This window comes from Camelus dromedarius, chromosome 12 (assembly GCF_036321535.1).
Source record: "Camelus dromedarius isolate mCamDro1 chromosome 12, mCamDro1.pat, whole genome shotgun sequence".
Lineage (NCBI taxonomy): Eukaryota > Metazoa > Chordata > Mammalia > Artiodactyla > Camelidae > Camelus > Camelus dromedarius.
In genome coordinates this window covers 27,016,207-27,031,115 of record NC_087447.1, presented here as the reverse complement: position 1 = coordinate 27,031,115, position 14,909 = coordinate 27,016,207, and the positions used below count along the sequence as shown (strand labels likewise).

Sequence of the window (14,909 nt, the reverse complement as noted above, 5' to 3'; positions counted from 1 at the left end):
AGGCAGCCAGGCTCGGTTCCGCTCTAGGCTTCTCTCGGGCCTCTCTTCATGATAGCGCGGAGCCTCTCTAGCCTCGCCCGCCGCCCTCTCGGTGGTAGCGCGGGGAAGAGCTGAAAAGCCGGCGGCCCGAACCGCGCTGCGAGGCTGCGAGTGCGGCCCGAACCACCCTCCCGGCGGAGGAGTGCCGACGCTAAGGTGGAGAGGGCCGGGGGGCGTGGAGACGGGTCCGGGAAGGTGGGGGTGCGGGTGACGGAGGGCCTCGAGTCCCTGAGGAGAGGGGGGCGAGCAGGCCGGACACATGAGGTGGTTTTCAGCTGCTGGCCGGGGCCTCCTGCAGCCGGCCATCCTGAGCGTCCCCTCTCCCTCCGGGTCGTCTGCGGCCCGTAAGGCGAGGCCCAGCACTGTTTCTGCCGCATCTGTCGCCCCTGCGGGCTGTCGCCTCTCTTCGGGAGACCTGGAGCCCTCCAAACTTTGACTTAGGCTTGTCCCGTTTAGACGAGGGCTGTTGTGGCCTAGAACCCCGTCCGCAGCTTGTATCTCTGCTATTTGGTTTTTATTTTTTTAAATCAGAACCCTCCCAGCCCTAGCTGTTGAACTGAGGCCGGATGCTGGTAGTAGTCACTTTTCCATCCCCGTAGCATGAACATGGTAGGTGCTCGTGTGACATTGCCGGTGGCTTGCAACATTCTGATACAGCCGGGAATTAGGGGTGTTATGTTGATGACCACAGGGTTGCGGGGGCAATAGTTGTAGGATCCTGAGCACCTACTCATACAAATTTGGGGAGATTCAGCCTTCTTGGTGTGAGATTCTGGCGATTTAGGAACCTGTATTCATTCGAAAGATGTCAAGTTTCTACTAAGTGCCAATATTGTGCTAGAGAAACTGCAGCTGTAAACAGGACCCAGGTAATTCCTTGCCCTCACAGAGCTTAATATGTAATGAAAGAAACTAACAAGAAAGCCTGTGATGAGTGCTGTGAAAAGGGAAGTTCTTGAAGTTACTCTTTCGCTTTGGGTGATACGGAAAATAGCACCATATAGCTACTGTCTTGCAATAGCTGAGAAGTAATAGAGTACAAGTTTCAAACACAGAGGAAGGACTTATTAATTTGAGTAAGGCACAGCAGAAAGGTGAAGACACTGACACTGTTTTGAAGGAGAAGTTAGGTTGACTGGCACAAGTGGCCAAAGGCTTTCCAAGCAAAGAGGACAGTATAAAGGCTTAAAATGTAAAAGAACTTTTCAAGTAGAGTAGTTGGAGTATGAACAAGTAATGCCATGCTAAAGAGTCCAGACTTTGTTTTCTCGGAAGAGACACGTGTTTTCTACAGAATGGCTTATAGTTCCGTATCAGGTTCACTTACTCAGCACCGATAGTGTTAAATACTGTTGGACAATTTTGACCACATCCAGAATTAAGGTATCATGAAGAAAGCTTTGTTCATTCCTCTTGGTCTGGAAACATTCTCTCAGTTGCTGAAGTTCCTTTTCAGTTCTCTTTGGCCTTAAAGGACCTAAGGAATAGAAACAAATCACAAATGGAGTTTAGGGCCATGAAGAGTTTGCTAAATTGTTCCAAATATGATCTGAAAGTATACTGAATAAAGCATTACAAAATCTGAGGGGAGTGCATTAGGTGAACCTAGAGGAAACCATTAGGACCTAAGTAAGAGAGCTTTATATAAAGTGAAATTGGGTTCTTTTCTTTTTTTTTTTTAATTCATTCAGCAAGTGCTTGTGTGTCTGTCAAATCAGGCACTGTGCTAGGATTTTAGGATTATTTTTTATTCTCTGAAAAACGCCATGGGTATTTTGATAGGAATTGCATTGAATCTGTAGCTTACTTTGGGTAGTATGGATATTTTAACAATAACAATTTGTGGATATTTTATGGATGTTTATGGATAACGATTTATAGATATTCTAACGACTTACTCTTACAGTCGGTGAGCACAGTATCTCTTTGTGTCATCTTCAGTGTCTTTCACCAGTGTCTTACAGTTTTCAAAGTATAACTCTTTCACCTCCTTGGTTAAATTTTTTCTAGGTATTTTATTCTTTTTGAGGCAATTGTAAGTGATGTCATGTTAATTTCTCTTTTCTGATTGTTGTTAGTGTTTAGAAAATGCAAGAGATTTCTGTTTATTAATTTTGTGTCCTGCAACTTTACTGAATTTTTAAAATTAGTTCTAATAGTCTTTTGGTGAAGTCTGTAGGGTTCTCTCCATATAATATAATGTAACTGCAAGTAGTGACAGTTCTACTTCTTCCTTCCAATTTGGATGTTTTTTATGTTTCTTGTCAGATTGCTGTGGCTGGGACTTCCAATACTATGTTAAATAAAACTGTCAAGAGTGGGCCTCCTTGGCTTGTTCCTGATCTTAGGGGAAATGCTTTCCTTTCAGCTTTTCACCATTGAGTGTGATGTTAGCTGTGGGTTTGTTATGTTTGTTATGTTTATGGCCTTTATTATGTTGAGTTATGTTCCCTCTATACCCACTTTTTTGAAAGCTTTGTTCATAAATGGATGTTACATTTTGTCAAAAGTTTTTTCTGCATCTATTTGAGATGATCATATGATTCTTACCCTTTGTTTTGTTAATGTGTATCACATTCATTGATTTGTGGATCTTGAACCATTTGTACATCCATGAAGTAAATCCCACTAGATCATGTTGTATGATCCTTTTAATGCTCTGCTGAATTCATTTTGCAGATATTTTGTGGAGGATTTTTGCATCTGTGTTCATCACAGATATTGGCCTATAATTTTCTTTTCTTTCTTTCTTTTTTTGGTAGTGTCTTTATCTTGTTTGAGTATCAGGGTAATTCTGGCCTCATAGAATGCATTTGGTAGTGTTTCTTTCTCTTCACATTTTCTGGAATAGTTTCTGAAGGATAGGTATTAACTTTTCTTTAAATGTTTTAGAGAATACATATGTGGAGCCATCTGATCTTGGACTATTGTGAGGAGTTTTTAGATTACTGATTCAATCTTAGATTCTGTTTCTAGGAAACAGAATTCTGTCTTCTAGGTTGTCCAGTTTGTTGAGGTACAAATGTTTGTGGTAGCCTGTTATGATTGTATTTCTGTGATAGTGGTTGTGACTTCTCTTTAATTTCTGATTTTATTTATTTGGGCCCTCTTTTTCTTGATGAGTCTGGCTAAAGGTTTATCAATTTCATTCTTTTTTTTTTTTCAAAGAACCAGCTCTTAGTTTCATTGATCTTTTCTATTGGTGGCTTTTTTTTTTTTTTTTAAGTCTCTGGTTTATTTCCATTCTGATCTTTATTATTTTCTTCCTTCTACTGATTTTAGTCTTTGTTCTTTTTCTGGTTTCCTTAGGTGTTAAGTTAGATGGTTTGAGGTTTTTCTTGTGTCTTGAGGTGGACATGTCTTTTCTTTGCACTCCCTCTTAGAACTGCTTTTGCTGCATCCCACAGATTTGGAAAGTTGTGTTTCCATTTTCATTTGTCTCAAGGTATTTTTTAATTTCCTCTTTGATTTCATCATTGACCAATTGTTTAGTAGAATGTTGTTTAGCCTCCACGTGTTTGTTTTTTCTAGTTTCTTTCTTGTAATTAATTTCTAGTTTTACACCACTGTGGTCGGAAAAGATGCTTGATGTGATTTCAGTCTTCTCAGATTTATTGAGACTTGTTCTGTGGCCTAACAGGTGATCTGACCTGGAGAATGTTCCATGTGAACTTGAAAAGAATGGGTATTCTGTGGTTTTTGAATGGAATATTCTGTATATAGCTATTAACTTCATTGGTCTAACATGTCATTTGAGGCCAGTGTTTCCTAATTAATTTTTCTGTTTGGTGATCTCTCCATTGATATAAGTGGGGGTATTAAAGTACCCTGATATTGTTGTTTTAATGTCAATTTCTCCCTTTATGTCTCAATATTTGCTCTATGCATTTCAGTTCTCATATATTGGGTACATACATTTTTACAAATGTTATAGCCCCTTTTATGTAATGCCCTTCTAAGTCTTTTGTTACAGTCTTTATTTTTAAGTCAATTGTGTCTGATACGAGTATTGCTATTCCAGCTGACTTTTCTTTTTCATTTTCATGGAATATCTTTTTCCATCCTTTCATTTTCCATTGGTGTGTGTCTTTAAATCTGAAGTGAGTCTCTTGTAGGCAGAATATAAATGAATGTTTTTTAATCCATTCATCTACCCTATGTCTTCTGATTGGAGGTGTTAGTCCATTTACATTTAAAGTGATTATTGATAGGTATGTACTTATTGCTGCTTTTGCAATTCTTCTCTGTTCCTTTCTTCTCTTGGACTCTTCCCCTGTGGTTTGATGATTTTTTCAGTGTTATATTTGGGTTCCTCTCTTTGCATTTTGTGTATCTGTTATGAGCTTGTGGTTTGTGTTGCCATGAAGTTTGTATATTTTGATCTATATTTATAGCAGTTTAATTTAAACTGATTCTTGCTCAAGTTTGAATACATTCTAAAAGAACTACATTTTTACTCCACGTTTTACATTTTTGACGTTATTTTTGGTGTCTTTTTATTTCGTGTATCTTTTCACTACTTATTATAGTTATTGTTGATTTTACTATTGTTTTTTAACTTTCATCCTTGTTTTTAAGAGGCTGATGCAATGCCTTTATATATTTCCCTTCACCAGTGAGGTTTTTTTTTTTTTCTGTTTATTTCTGGTTATGGACTTTTATACTCCACTTAAAGAAGATTTTTTAACATTTCTTGTGAAGCTGGGTTAGTGGTGATGAGCTTCTTTCTGCTTGTCTGGGAAACTTTCTCTCTCCTTCAGTTCTGAATGATAACTTTGCAGGGTAGAGTAATCTTGGTTGCAGGTTTTTCCTTGCACTGTAAGTATTATCATGCTAAATTTCTGCTGAAAAATCAGCTGCTTGTCTTATGGGAGTTTCCTTGTATGTGATTAGTTGTTTTTCCCTTTCTGTCTTTAAAATTCTCTTTATCTTTTAACTCTTGCCATTTTAACGTTTGCCGTTTTATATGGTATGTCTTGGTGTGAGTGTCTTCGGGTTCATATTGTTTGGGACTCTGTACTTCTTGGACCTGAATATCTGTTTCCTTCCACAGGTTAGGGAAGTTTTCAGCCATTATTTATTCAAATACATTTCTTCTTCTTTCTCTCATCTCCTTCTGGGACCCCTATAATGCAAATGTTAGTAAGTACTAGGTATAATGCTGGTCAGAGTGACTTGGCTAGAGCAAACTCGTCCTTTCCTGTGTTTAAGTATGATTTTCCACAAAAAAAGGGGGAGGGAAGTAAAGTCATGACTGTCACACAGATATAAAATTAGGAACACATGGTTTTTGTTTACCTTTTTTTACAAGGGGACTGATAAGGTGTAATAACCAGTTCAAATGACAGTCAAGAGAATAGACACATTTATTGATCAGGAATATTGAAATAAATAAGCAAATGTAAAGGCACAACTGGCTTCTTCCACAGTGGGCCAGGGGAGTCAGTTCTCTACCAGACAGAATATACAAGAAGAATACAGACAAGAATTGCTTTGCATTGCTGTCAGTTACCTACAGTTGTCAGTTGTAGAATAGCTATAGAATAGCTCGAAGGCAGTGAGAGACTCAGAGCTCTCATATAATCAGAATGTGAAACCCCCGAACACTGTGCTTTCAACAGTGCAGTTTTCCATTGAAGCAGGTATTTTTCTCTATACCTATTTTTGTGAAATTTGAAACTCCCTTTCTTTTATAATCTTCCCAAAGTATCAGACTTCCTGGAAGGCATATACGTGTGTGTGTGTGTGTGTGTGTGTGTGTGTGTTCCTTATTCTTTTTTGATATGCTCCACAAGTATATAGAAGATGCTTGGTTAATGTTTTTTTAGTTGAATTATCCAAAGCAGTGCATCTCAAACTGTAATGTGCTTACATATCACCTGGGAATCCTTTTTTAAATGCACATTCTGATTCAGTGGGTGTGGGGCCCATACTGAGAGTCCTCTTTTCTATTAAATTCCCAGCTGATGCCAGTACTGGTTCATGGATAGTAAATAGTAATGTATTTCTATTAAGAAAGATATTAGATAATCATTTCTGGAGAACATAACAGGTAAAGGAAGCAACTTGAAGCTTCTGGACTGTCACTTCAAGAAAAAAATAAATATTAATTGTGGGCCACATTTCTAGAACACAGACCAAAATGAGCAAAAGAAACAGTTGTTAGAAAACAGGTCCAAGGAACTCTACAGCAGAGCTTTAGAGAAGGAGGACAGAAATGAGGACACTGAGAGACAGCAAGGGAGGAGCAACCAGAGGGTGTTAATTTTTAGAAGGCAGGGAGTAACCACTGAAGATGACTGCCTAAAATTGTATACCCCTTGAGCTTTTCTTGACTTTTCTTGAGCAGTGCTTGAATATACTGCCTAATAGTAGATCAGGAAGCTAATGTAAGACTTTAAGCATAAAACTGCATGGACACAGTAATATATACTTTTATCATGACAGTTTCACTCAAGTGAATGGTATAAGTGTGCCACTGAGTTTTAAGCAGCGTTTAAAGAGTACTGCTTAAAACTGGTGTACTGCACCTGGCGATTTGTCTTCTATTAGAGCATTTTAACTCTTAATTGAGCAGGTCCTATAATTTGTTCATAGGTAGTTCATCTTTCTTTCCGCAGCAAGTAAGGTGGAATATAATGTGAAGCTGACACCAAAGAACGATCTCTACTTACTGGAAGATGCAAAAAAATGCATAGTAAATGAGGTTCCCGGATTTAGCAAATGAAAATACAGGTTGCCCAATTAAATTTGAATTTCAGATAATCAACAGATTACTTTTTAGCAATATTTGGGATATAATTAAAATAACTTGTGCGTTGTCTAAAATTCAGATATAACTGAGCATCTTATCTGGCAACTCCAATAGTAAATAATTATACCCTAACTATGACACCTGAGGAATGGCTTTTTAGAAACTAGTATAATGATGTAGCCGTGTAATTCCTTCAAGGGTTCCTTCAAAAATTACAGTACCCAGAAATGTGCCAAGAGTTCAGAATGGTTGCAACTATTTACCAGAAGGGGATGTTTTCAACGACTGATAGTGTCATGGCTAACTTGTGGAAAAAACAAATTTAACTGTGTACTCTCCAACTAAGAATATAGGTTCGTAGTAGCAGTTTAAGATTAATAAAAGAATTTATGCTATTGTGGAAAATGGCCAAGCAAATACTTACCAGAAAAATTGATTTACTAGGAGTTAATCATATTTTCAGGTTTCCAAGAGAGCCAGATCACTTAGAAATAAGAATTTGACTTCACTGGCATAACTTAAGAGTCTACTGATAAACTCTTGTGAAATAAGTAATAATTTAGCCAAGACTAAATGAAAGTAAAGGAACAGGAGTCCCCAGTAGCCAAGGAAACAAAATTCTGTAATGGATAATAGTGTATTATTACTGTGGACAGATAGAATTTCTAGAATTTCCAAGCCACAAGATGATTTCTAATCAAATATGGTCAGGGTGCTGTCCAAGTCTTTGAATGCTAAGGAATAGTTTTACGTTAAAAAAAATTACATTATATATTAATGGCTACAAATTGGTGATAGTTACCTACAAATGTAAAGAATCTATGAAATTAATAAGACATTAAATGTTAACAGTTTCTGTGATGTGCTAGGGAAATAGTTGATGTTTCCTTCTTTGTGTTGACAGTTAAGAAAAGTCAGGCCAGATTTGTGTCCTATATCTGCTAAGGTTTAATTTGGTGGTGGTGTTTTATAACCATATATCTGGCTTTTTCTTTTCCATTCCTTAATTTATCTTAACCCACTTTTCTGTTAAAAGAAATCTAATTATTTGTATTATACAAACCATTTTATCTGATGTGATGGGAACTATTCTTAGTTAAATTTTAAAAGTTGGTTAAAATGAATTTAAAAAGATAAATATGCTCTGTTTTAATCAGCTTTAAAAATTTTAGGTTAAAATGTTCAAACAACTTAAACAATATTCTATTTTTTAACTTTTTAAATTTAGTATTTTAACTTAAAACATAGAAATGTGTATTTACTCACTATTTTTTGTTACATGAGGCCAGTCTTTGTATATGGTTTGGTCTGATCATGATTTCTCTCTGCAGAAAAATAAATCAGAAAGTATCTTAGCTTTCTATTTTTTTTTATTTTATTTTTTTTTTTTATTTTTTTGGTGGAGCAAAGCTTGTAAAAACACTTGGAAAGTTGCAGGATCCTAGACTTTTCCAGTACCCTTCCACCACCCAGATTTCAGTGGTTCACATCTATTTTGAACAACAGTTTTTCTCCTAGTGACTTGTATTTGTTAAATCTTAAGGATTCAACTTAAATTTTGTATTTGTTTTGAAAATTACTTAGTTATGAAAAATTTCAGATAGAAAAAACACAAAATAGTGAAACACTCGCGTGCATGCCACCAAGCCTTACTTCTGTAAATCTCTCTTAAAAGAATCCTCCCTCCTTAGAAGTAAATATACTGCAGAGTTGGTGTGTTACTTTTATGTATATTTTAGCATATATTCATATTGTCATCCATGATGGGGTTTTGATTAGAATCAAACTGAATTTATGAATTCCTGGAGAATTGCCATATTTATCGTCAAACTTCTCATGATTCATTTCTACAGTTATTTAGGATGTCTTTTTTTTTTTGTCTTTCTCCATTAAAGTCTTGCATATCTTTTGTAAGATTTATCTATTTTATAAGGTATCTTACAGTGTTTTTTGTTTCTAGCATCCTTGCTGAATTATCTTACTAGTTCTAATGGTTTGTTGAACCTCTTGTATTTTCAATGTAGATATTTATATCATTTGTGAGTAATATTTCTTGTCTCTTCCTTTTCAGTCCTTATACTTTTTAATATGATGTTAGATGGAAACTGATACAGTATTCTTGTGTAGTTTTAAAATTACAGGGAATGCTTCTCATGTTTTATGATTAAATATAATGTTTACTGTAGGCTTTGGGTAAATACCTTTCTATTGCATTTCTTGCTAAAAGCATTTTCTTTCTATTCAGGCGTTGAATTTTATCAAATGTTTTTTGAGTTTCCCAGATAAAAAATTTGCAGTACAAATCTTGGCTCTTCAATGTTTTCTCTAGGGAGATCAGCATATAACCTACTGGAGAAAGATCTCTAGACAAAAATCCAAAAAAGAATGATGGATCCGTGTTCGGTGGGAGTCCAGCTTCGTACCACAAATGAGTGCCATAAAACCTACTATACTCGTCACACAGGTTTCAAGACTTTGCAAGAATTGTCATCAAATGACATGCTTTTACTTCAACTTAGAACTGGAATGACACTTTCTGGAAACAATACAATTTGCTTCCATCATGCAAAAATTTACATTGACAGATTTGAGGATTTGCAGAAGTCATGTTGTGACCCATTTAACATACACAAAAAACTAGCCAAAAAAAATTTGCATGTAATTGACTTAGATGATGCCACTTTTCTGAGTGCAAAATTTGGAAGACAGCTTGTACCTGGTTGGAAGCTTTGTCCAAAATGTACACAGATAATCAATGGAAGTGTGGATGTTGATTCTGAAGACCGGCAGAGAAGAAAAGCTGATTCAGATGTATGTATAGTCATTTTTTTCTGTTATATTACTTCTACAATGTGGGGTTTTGTTTAATTATAAGGAAATCATATTTACATTATTCCATTGGATGCTTGAACAATGCGGGTTTGAACTATGCAAGTCCACTTATCTATGGATTTTTTCAGTAAATACATGTGGTACTACACAATATGTGGTTGATTGAATCCAAGGATACAGAGGGTCAACTCTGAGACTTGAGCATCTGAGCATTTTGGTATCCACAGTGATCGGATCTTGCAACCAATCCCTTACGGATACCAGGGGACGGCTGTATGCTAATTAGCATTCAGTGACTTTAAAGTTGAAAGTATAAATATGAAGGGAGGTGAAAATAGTGTTTCTAAATATTTGCATAAACCCAAATTAGATGATAAAGAAAATAGACTTGGGTAAGGAATAACATAATATGCCCAGGATTCTCAAGCTGTAACTCCTAGTGCTAAGACATTAGGGGTGGCTTTTAGAACATTCTGGCAAAGCCAGGACTTAACTGTCTTAGCTTCTTTTGTGATACCAAAGTAACTCAGTGGAATATGCCAGCCAGCAAGGGTCTGAAATGTAGCGGAATGAATTCCCCTTTTTATGAAGAACTTAAAAATTACTACTTTAAAAGGAATTTCAGAAGTGACTTGAAGTAATTGTTTCTTATTTCAACCATTCTTTCTCCTTTGACACTCTCCCATTGTTGTTTGGGTTTATAAGATACTTGTGAATTTCCTTTGCTTCTAGCTCTGAATTCTTACTTGGTAAGGTTAAGGCTAATTTTAGGACTTCCTATGGTCAAAATGCATACATTTCACATTGTAAGTATTTCATATTTTATAACTCTTCCTTTTTCACATGCCTACATTTAGATTATTTATTCTGTATCAGAACAACTCAAGATTTCATAAAACTATCTCTGATGTAGATCAAGGACAGGTATGTCAAAGGAGAACTTTTTTATATTTTCTATTTATAACCAATTTATAATTCTTGCTGCTGGGATATTTTACTCAGTTTTCTCCTTTTCATCATATTAGTAAACCAAATTAAAAGATAATTAAATTTTAGATTATATATAGCACTTTCCTTTTGTTATCCCCTCAAAGACGTATCTCCAGGACCCAGTGTTATCTTGAAGTTCTTACTAGGTACTTACTGCTGTCACTTCAGAGGTCTTCTCCACTTCATTTATCCATTGCTAACGTGGAATGTATCACACAAGCCTTATCCTCCTCCCTGCCAGGTAACGAAATTAAACCCTTAACAAGCAAAATTTTTGTTTTATCAAAGCTTTTAAAAAAGATTATAATACTGTTACAGAACTTGAAACCACATTACTTCTCTGCTTTTAAATATATATATGGAATATATATATGGTAGAGCCTTTTCTTAAGGATTCAAGATTATTACTAGGAACCTCTGCTTTGTGCCATTGGGTTGTACAGCAGTTTTTCTGCCTTTCCCCCAGCTTTTGCATTTTCACATGCCTGTCCTCCTCTTCTCCTAATATGCCAGAGATTAAAGTTAGATAATGAAAATACTATAAATACATTAACCAGCGAACTTTGAATATGGCCCACGGCCATATAAACTTTGTTACACTTGGGCTCCAAAAAAGTCTGTTTTGTAATAAGTTCCAGACTCTTCCAGGTTAAGGAATAATCTGGGTTAATAAGTGAAATATTAATCTATGGTCTAATATCAAGATTTGAGTTGATAATTTCTTTACCTTTTTTCAGGGAAGAACTGCTAAAGCTTTGAGGTCATTACAATTTGCAAACCCAGGAAAGCAAACTGAATTTGCTCCAGAAACTGGTAAAAGAGAAAAAAGAAGGCTTACAAAAAATGCGCCTGCTGGTTCAGACAGGTAGCCCACGTGTTACTTATGGCATATGTTAGGGTTAACCTGCTACTTCAGATCTGTGTTATTTTCCTATCTTTCTCTTAAGTTTTGAATTTTCTGGTTAGATATTTTAAATTCAGTTATCTGAAATTAGTAAGATCCTCTGAGGGCCTCATAAAATTAAGGCATCCCCTTCCACTCTAAAAATTTGTTGCTAAGAAAGTATCAGTGAAATGAGCAAGATAATATTTTTTGCACAAGAATTGAAATAATTTAAACATATCACTATAGGAGGCAGCTAAAAAATAAATTTTATGAGAATGTGAGATTGTGTTTTTTTTAATGTCTGAAATAGAAGCATTATGGCACAGTCAACAAAATGAACAAGAAAACTAAATTGTTTAGAATTTGACTTTTTAAATCGAGCATTTCTAAAATACAAATTGACAAAGAAATGTTAGTGTAGTCATTCAGAATTCTTTTCTGCATATGCCATTATTCCATCTGCTAAGGTTTTCCAGTGAGTCACGTTAACTGTTTTTAGGCCAGATTTGCTAGAGTTGATTAAAGAACAAGAAACAGATTAATTGCAGTATAAAAAATAGTTGGGTAGTACACTGTAATACAAATGAAACTATATTCAGAAAGCAGTAAAGAGATTGGTAGCTAAAAAAAAATGTACCACTATTACCTAGCCTTTTATTTATTTTTTTTTTGGGGGGGTAAGGAGAAAATAGTCTTAATGCATATGTTTATTTTTTGGACACAGTACTTGTCCATTCCTTTGGATTTGTCTCAACACTTTAGAGCGAGGTATTTTCTCACATAGAGTTCATTAACTGCTAATTGTAGAGTTGCCTTGAGTCTGGTAAGCCATGTACCAATTTGGCAGGACTTCATCCCTAATTCAAAACATTTTAATCTCCTTAATTTTTTTTATTATCTTATTCTCAAATATTCATAAATAATAGTGTGACTATTCATAAATAATAGTGTGACTATTCATAATAATAGTGTAACTCACCTTGTGTTTTATTTTACAGACAAGTGATCCCAGCAAAGAGTAAGGTCTATGATAGCCAGGGCCTCCTGATTTTCAGTGGAATGGACCTCTGTGACTGCCTGGATGAAGACTGCTTAGGGTGTTTCTATGCTTGTCCTGCCTGTGGTTCTACCAAATGTGGAGCCGAATGCCGCTGTGACCGCAAGTGGCTGTATGAGCAAATTGAAATTGAAGGAGGAGAAATAATTCACAACAAACATGCTGGATAATTTGTGGTATCAAATTATAGGATCTTTAAAGGTCTATTCTCTAGTTCTAGAATTCTGTCATTTTTAAGATGCATTTTAAAGTTGATTGCCAAATGACAAAAATTTGAAAACCATCTCAGCATACACTCAGCATGCACTGAACAGTTGCTTTCAAGGTGCTTTAAGATTCATTATTCGATGTAAATTTAGATAGACTGTTTATTACTCAGCAGTCAGCTTTAAGCCCGTCTGGGTCAGTATAAATAAGCAGGGTGTAGGGAGTCCTCCATTAGCACAATTCACAATTCCCATGTCCACAAATTTCAATGACAATGAATTAGTTAAATAAACCAGTCCCCTAACAACACAGTTCAAATTTCAGTTGCCATAGTATGTTAACTGAGTAGTTTCGTAAAGTACACACTTCCCTGCTAGCTCTTAAGTCCACAGATCACCATGTGAGTAACGTGCTTCGTGATCAGTAACCAGTCACGTTACTTCTCTCGGATTCTGCTCATGACTAGTGACTGCACATCTGTTACTCAGTTCCCTCACAGACAGCAAAGCCCTTAGTTGTGTTGTCTCCTTGTCCCCCCCGTGGCGTTTTTGACCAAATGGATAGAAGAATTGGCCAGCAAAGATGAAAGTGCAGTGAAGAAATGAAAGTGCTGATGCTAGAAGTGAGATCTGAACTGAACGCAGTTGAAGTAGTGGAAAGATCACTGATCACAGGCATGCTAACCCTGCTGCTTTTCTGGAGCCTCTAAGTAGGCAGCTGGGGGAACTTAGAGAAGGCAGACTTACCGTAAACGAGGAAGAATGTGATGAAAAGGCTGAACGTGCCCCAGAGAAGGTGACAGTAACAAATCCCACATAAAAGGAAATTACAGAGCTACTTCAACATTGAAAGCACAAATAATAAAATGGGGGAAGCTAATCTAAACTTAAAGGAGTATGACAGATTGCAATGGTATAGGAAAAATGCTTGCCTGTTATCATGAGTTACTTAACAAAAAGGCGCAAGTCCTGTCAAAGTACTCTTGATTAGTTTTTTAACAATGAAATAACTGTCTAATGTTTTAAATTACAGTGTACTAAGTACTTTTGTTTTTACAACTTTTTAATTTTCTTTTACATTTATAACTGACAGTTTTTAATATATTGACAGATTTTTCAAGGTCACAGAACAATAATAATTATTTTCCCCATTAATTTAGATTGCTTTGAATGGTCCCACACTACTGTCCATGCAAGGCAAGGACTGCCTACAGGTGAGGACAGTGCCCACTTTAGGAAAAATTAATCAACACTATAAACCTTTCATTGTTTAGACCTTGCATTCTTGGTGGAAATTTGTTTTTGGTGGCAAAAATCTTATTCTGTGTATAAGGAGACATATATCTTTTAAGTTTAATAAGATGTTGACTAGGAGTAAAAGGACTAAAAACAGCTCCTTAATGAAGTAATATGAAGAAAGGTGGAGAAACACTGGTTGAGACAGAGTATAAACTATCTGGAAATGAATTCTTGATGTTGGTATTTGTGTGAGTACCCTTTGAAGGATGAGGGTGAATGATAACTTTCGCTGCTCTTTTCTTTTTTTTTTAAAGACAGCTACCTGCCAGTCTGTCTAAAATCTTTTTATCATCTAGGGACATGGCCCCTAAACTAGGATTTTGTTTTGTTTTCCCTAAATATAGTACTTTAGTTTAATCACATGAGCTTTTAGCAATTTGAAATACTTTCCAGTTTGATTGAATTAACCAATAGAGGTTTATTTGTACTCCTGTATACTTTTGGTATCTGTTTAAAATGACTGGTTTTACTTTGATGGAATGCCATCTTCAGCCATGGAATTAAATGTCATTTTTAAGTTATAATTGTTCACTGACCTGGTTATTAGAAGTATAGTTTATCAATTCCTATCCATATGTTTCAACAGAGCACTGGCAAAAAGAATATTTTAGCTTTATATACTTAAAGTAGGTGCTAGATTTTTTTTTCCTGAATTAAGGAAATATTTTATTATAGAGGATACGAATACAGGCTCCCGCTTTTATCTGAACTTCTAGGTTATTAGACCTTCTTAGTTGCATTATTGCCATCATTTTTGTTTAGTACATTGCTTAAGCTCTTCATAGGGACAAATTAAAATCTTAGATTTTTTTTGTTTTAAGCAGGAACATATGTTCAACAAAATAA

General features: G+C 35.8%; 1 protein-coding gene across 1 annotated transcript; it reads left to right on the top strand.

Annotated features, from left to right (window-relative positions):
• Positions 1 to 20: 20 nt before the first annotated feature.
• On the top strand, positions 21 to 14,587 carry ARL14EP (ADP ribosylation factor like GTPase 14 effector protein). Its single transcript, XM_011000367.3, has 4 exons — positions 21 to 195; positions 9,123 to 9,604; positions 11,353 to 11,480; positions 12,500 to 14,587. Exons 2-4 carry the CDS (start codon positions 9,179 to 9,181, stop codon positions 12,726 to 12,728), a joined length of 783 nt encoding a protein of 260 aa, XP_010998669.1. The 5' UTR covers positions 21 to 195; positions 9,123 to 9,178; the 3' UTR covers positions 12,729 to 14,587.
• The last annotated feature ends 322 nt before the right edge of the window (positions 14,588 to 14,909 follow it).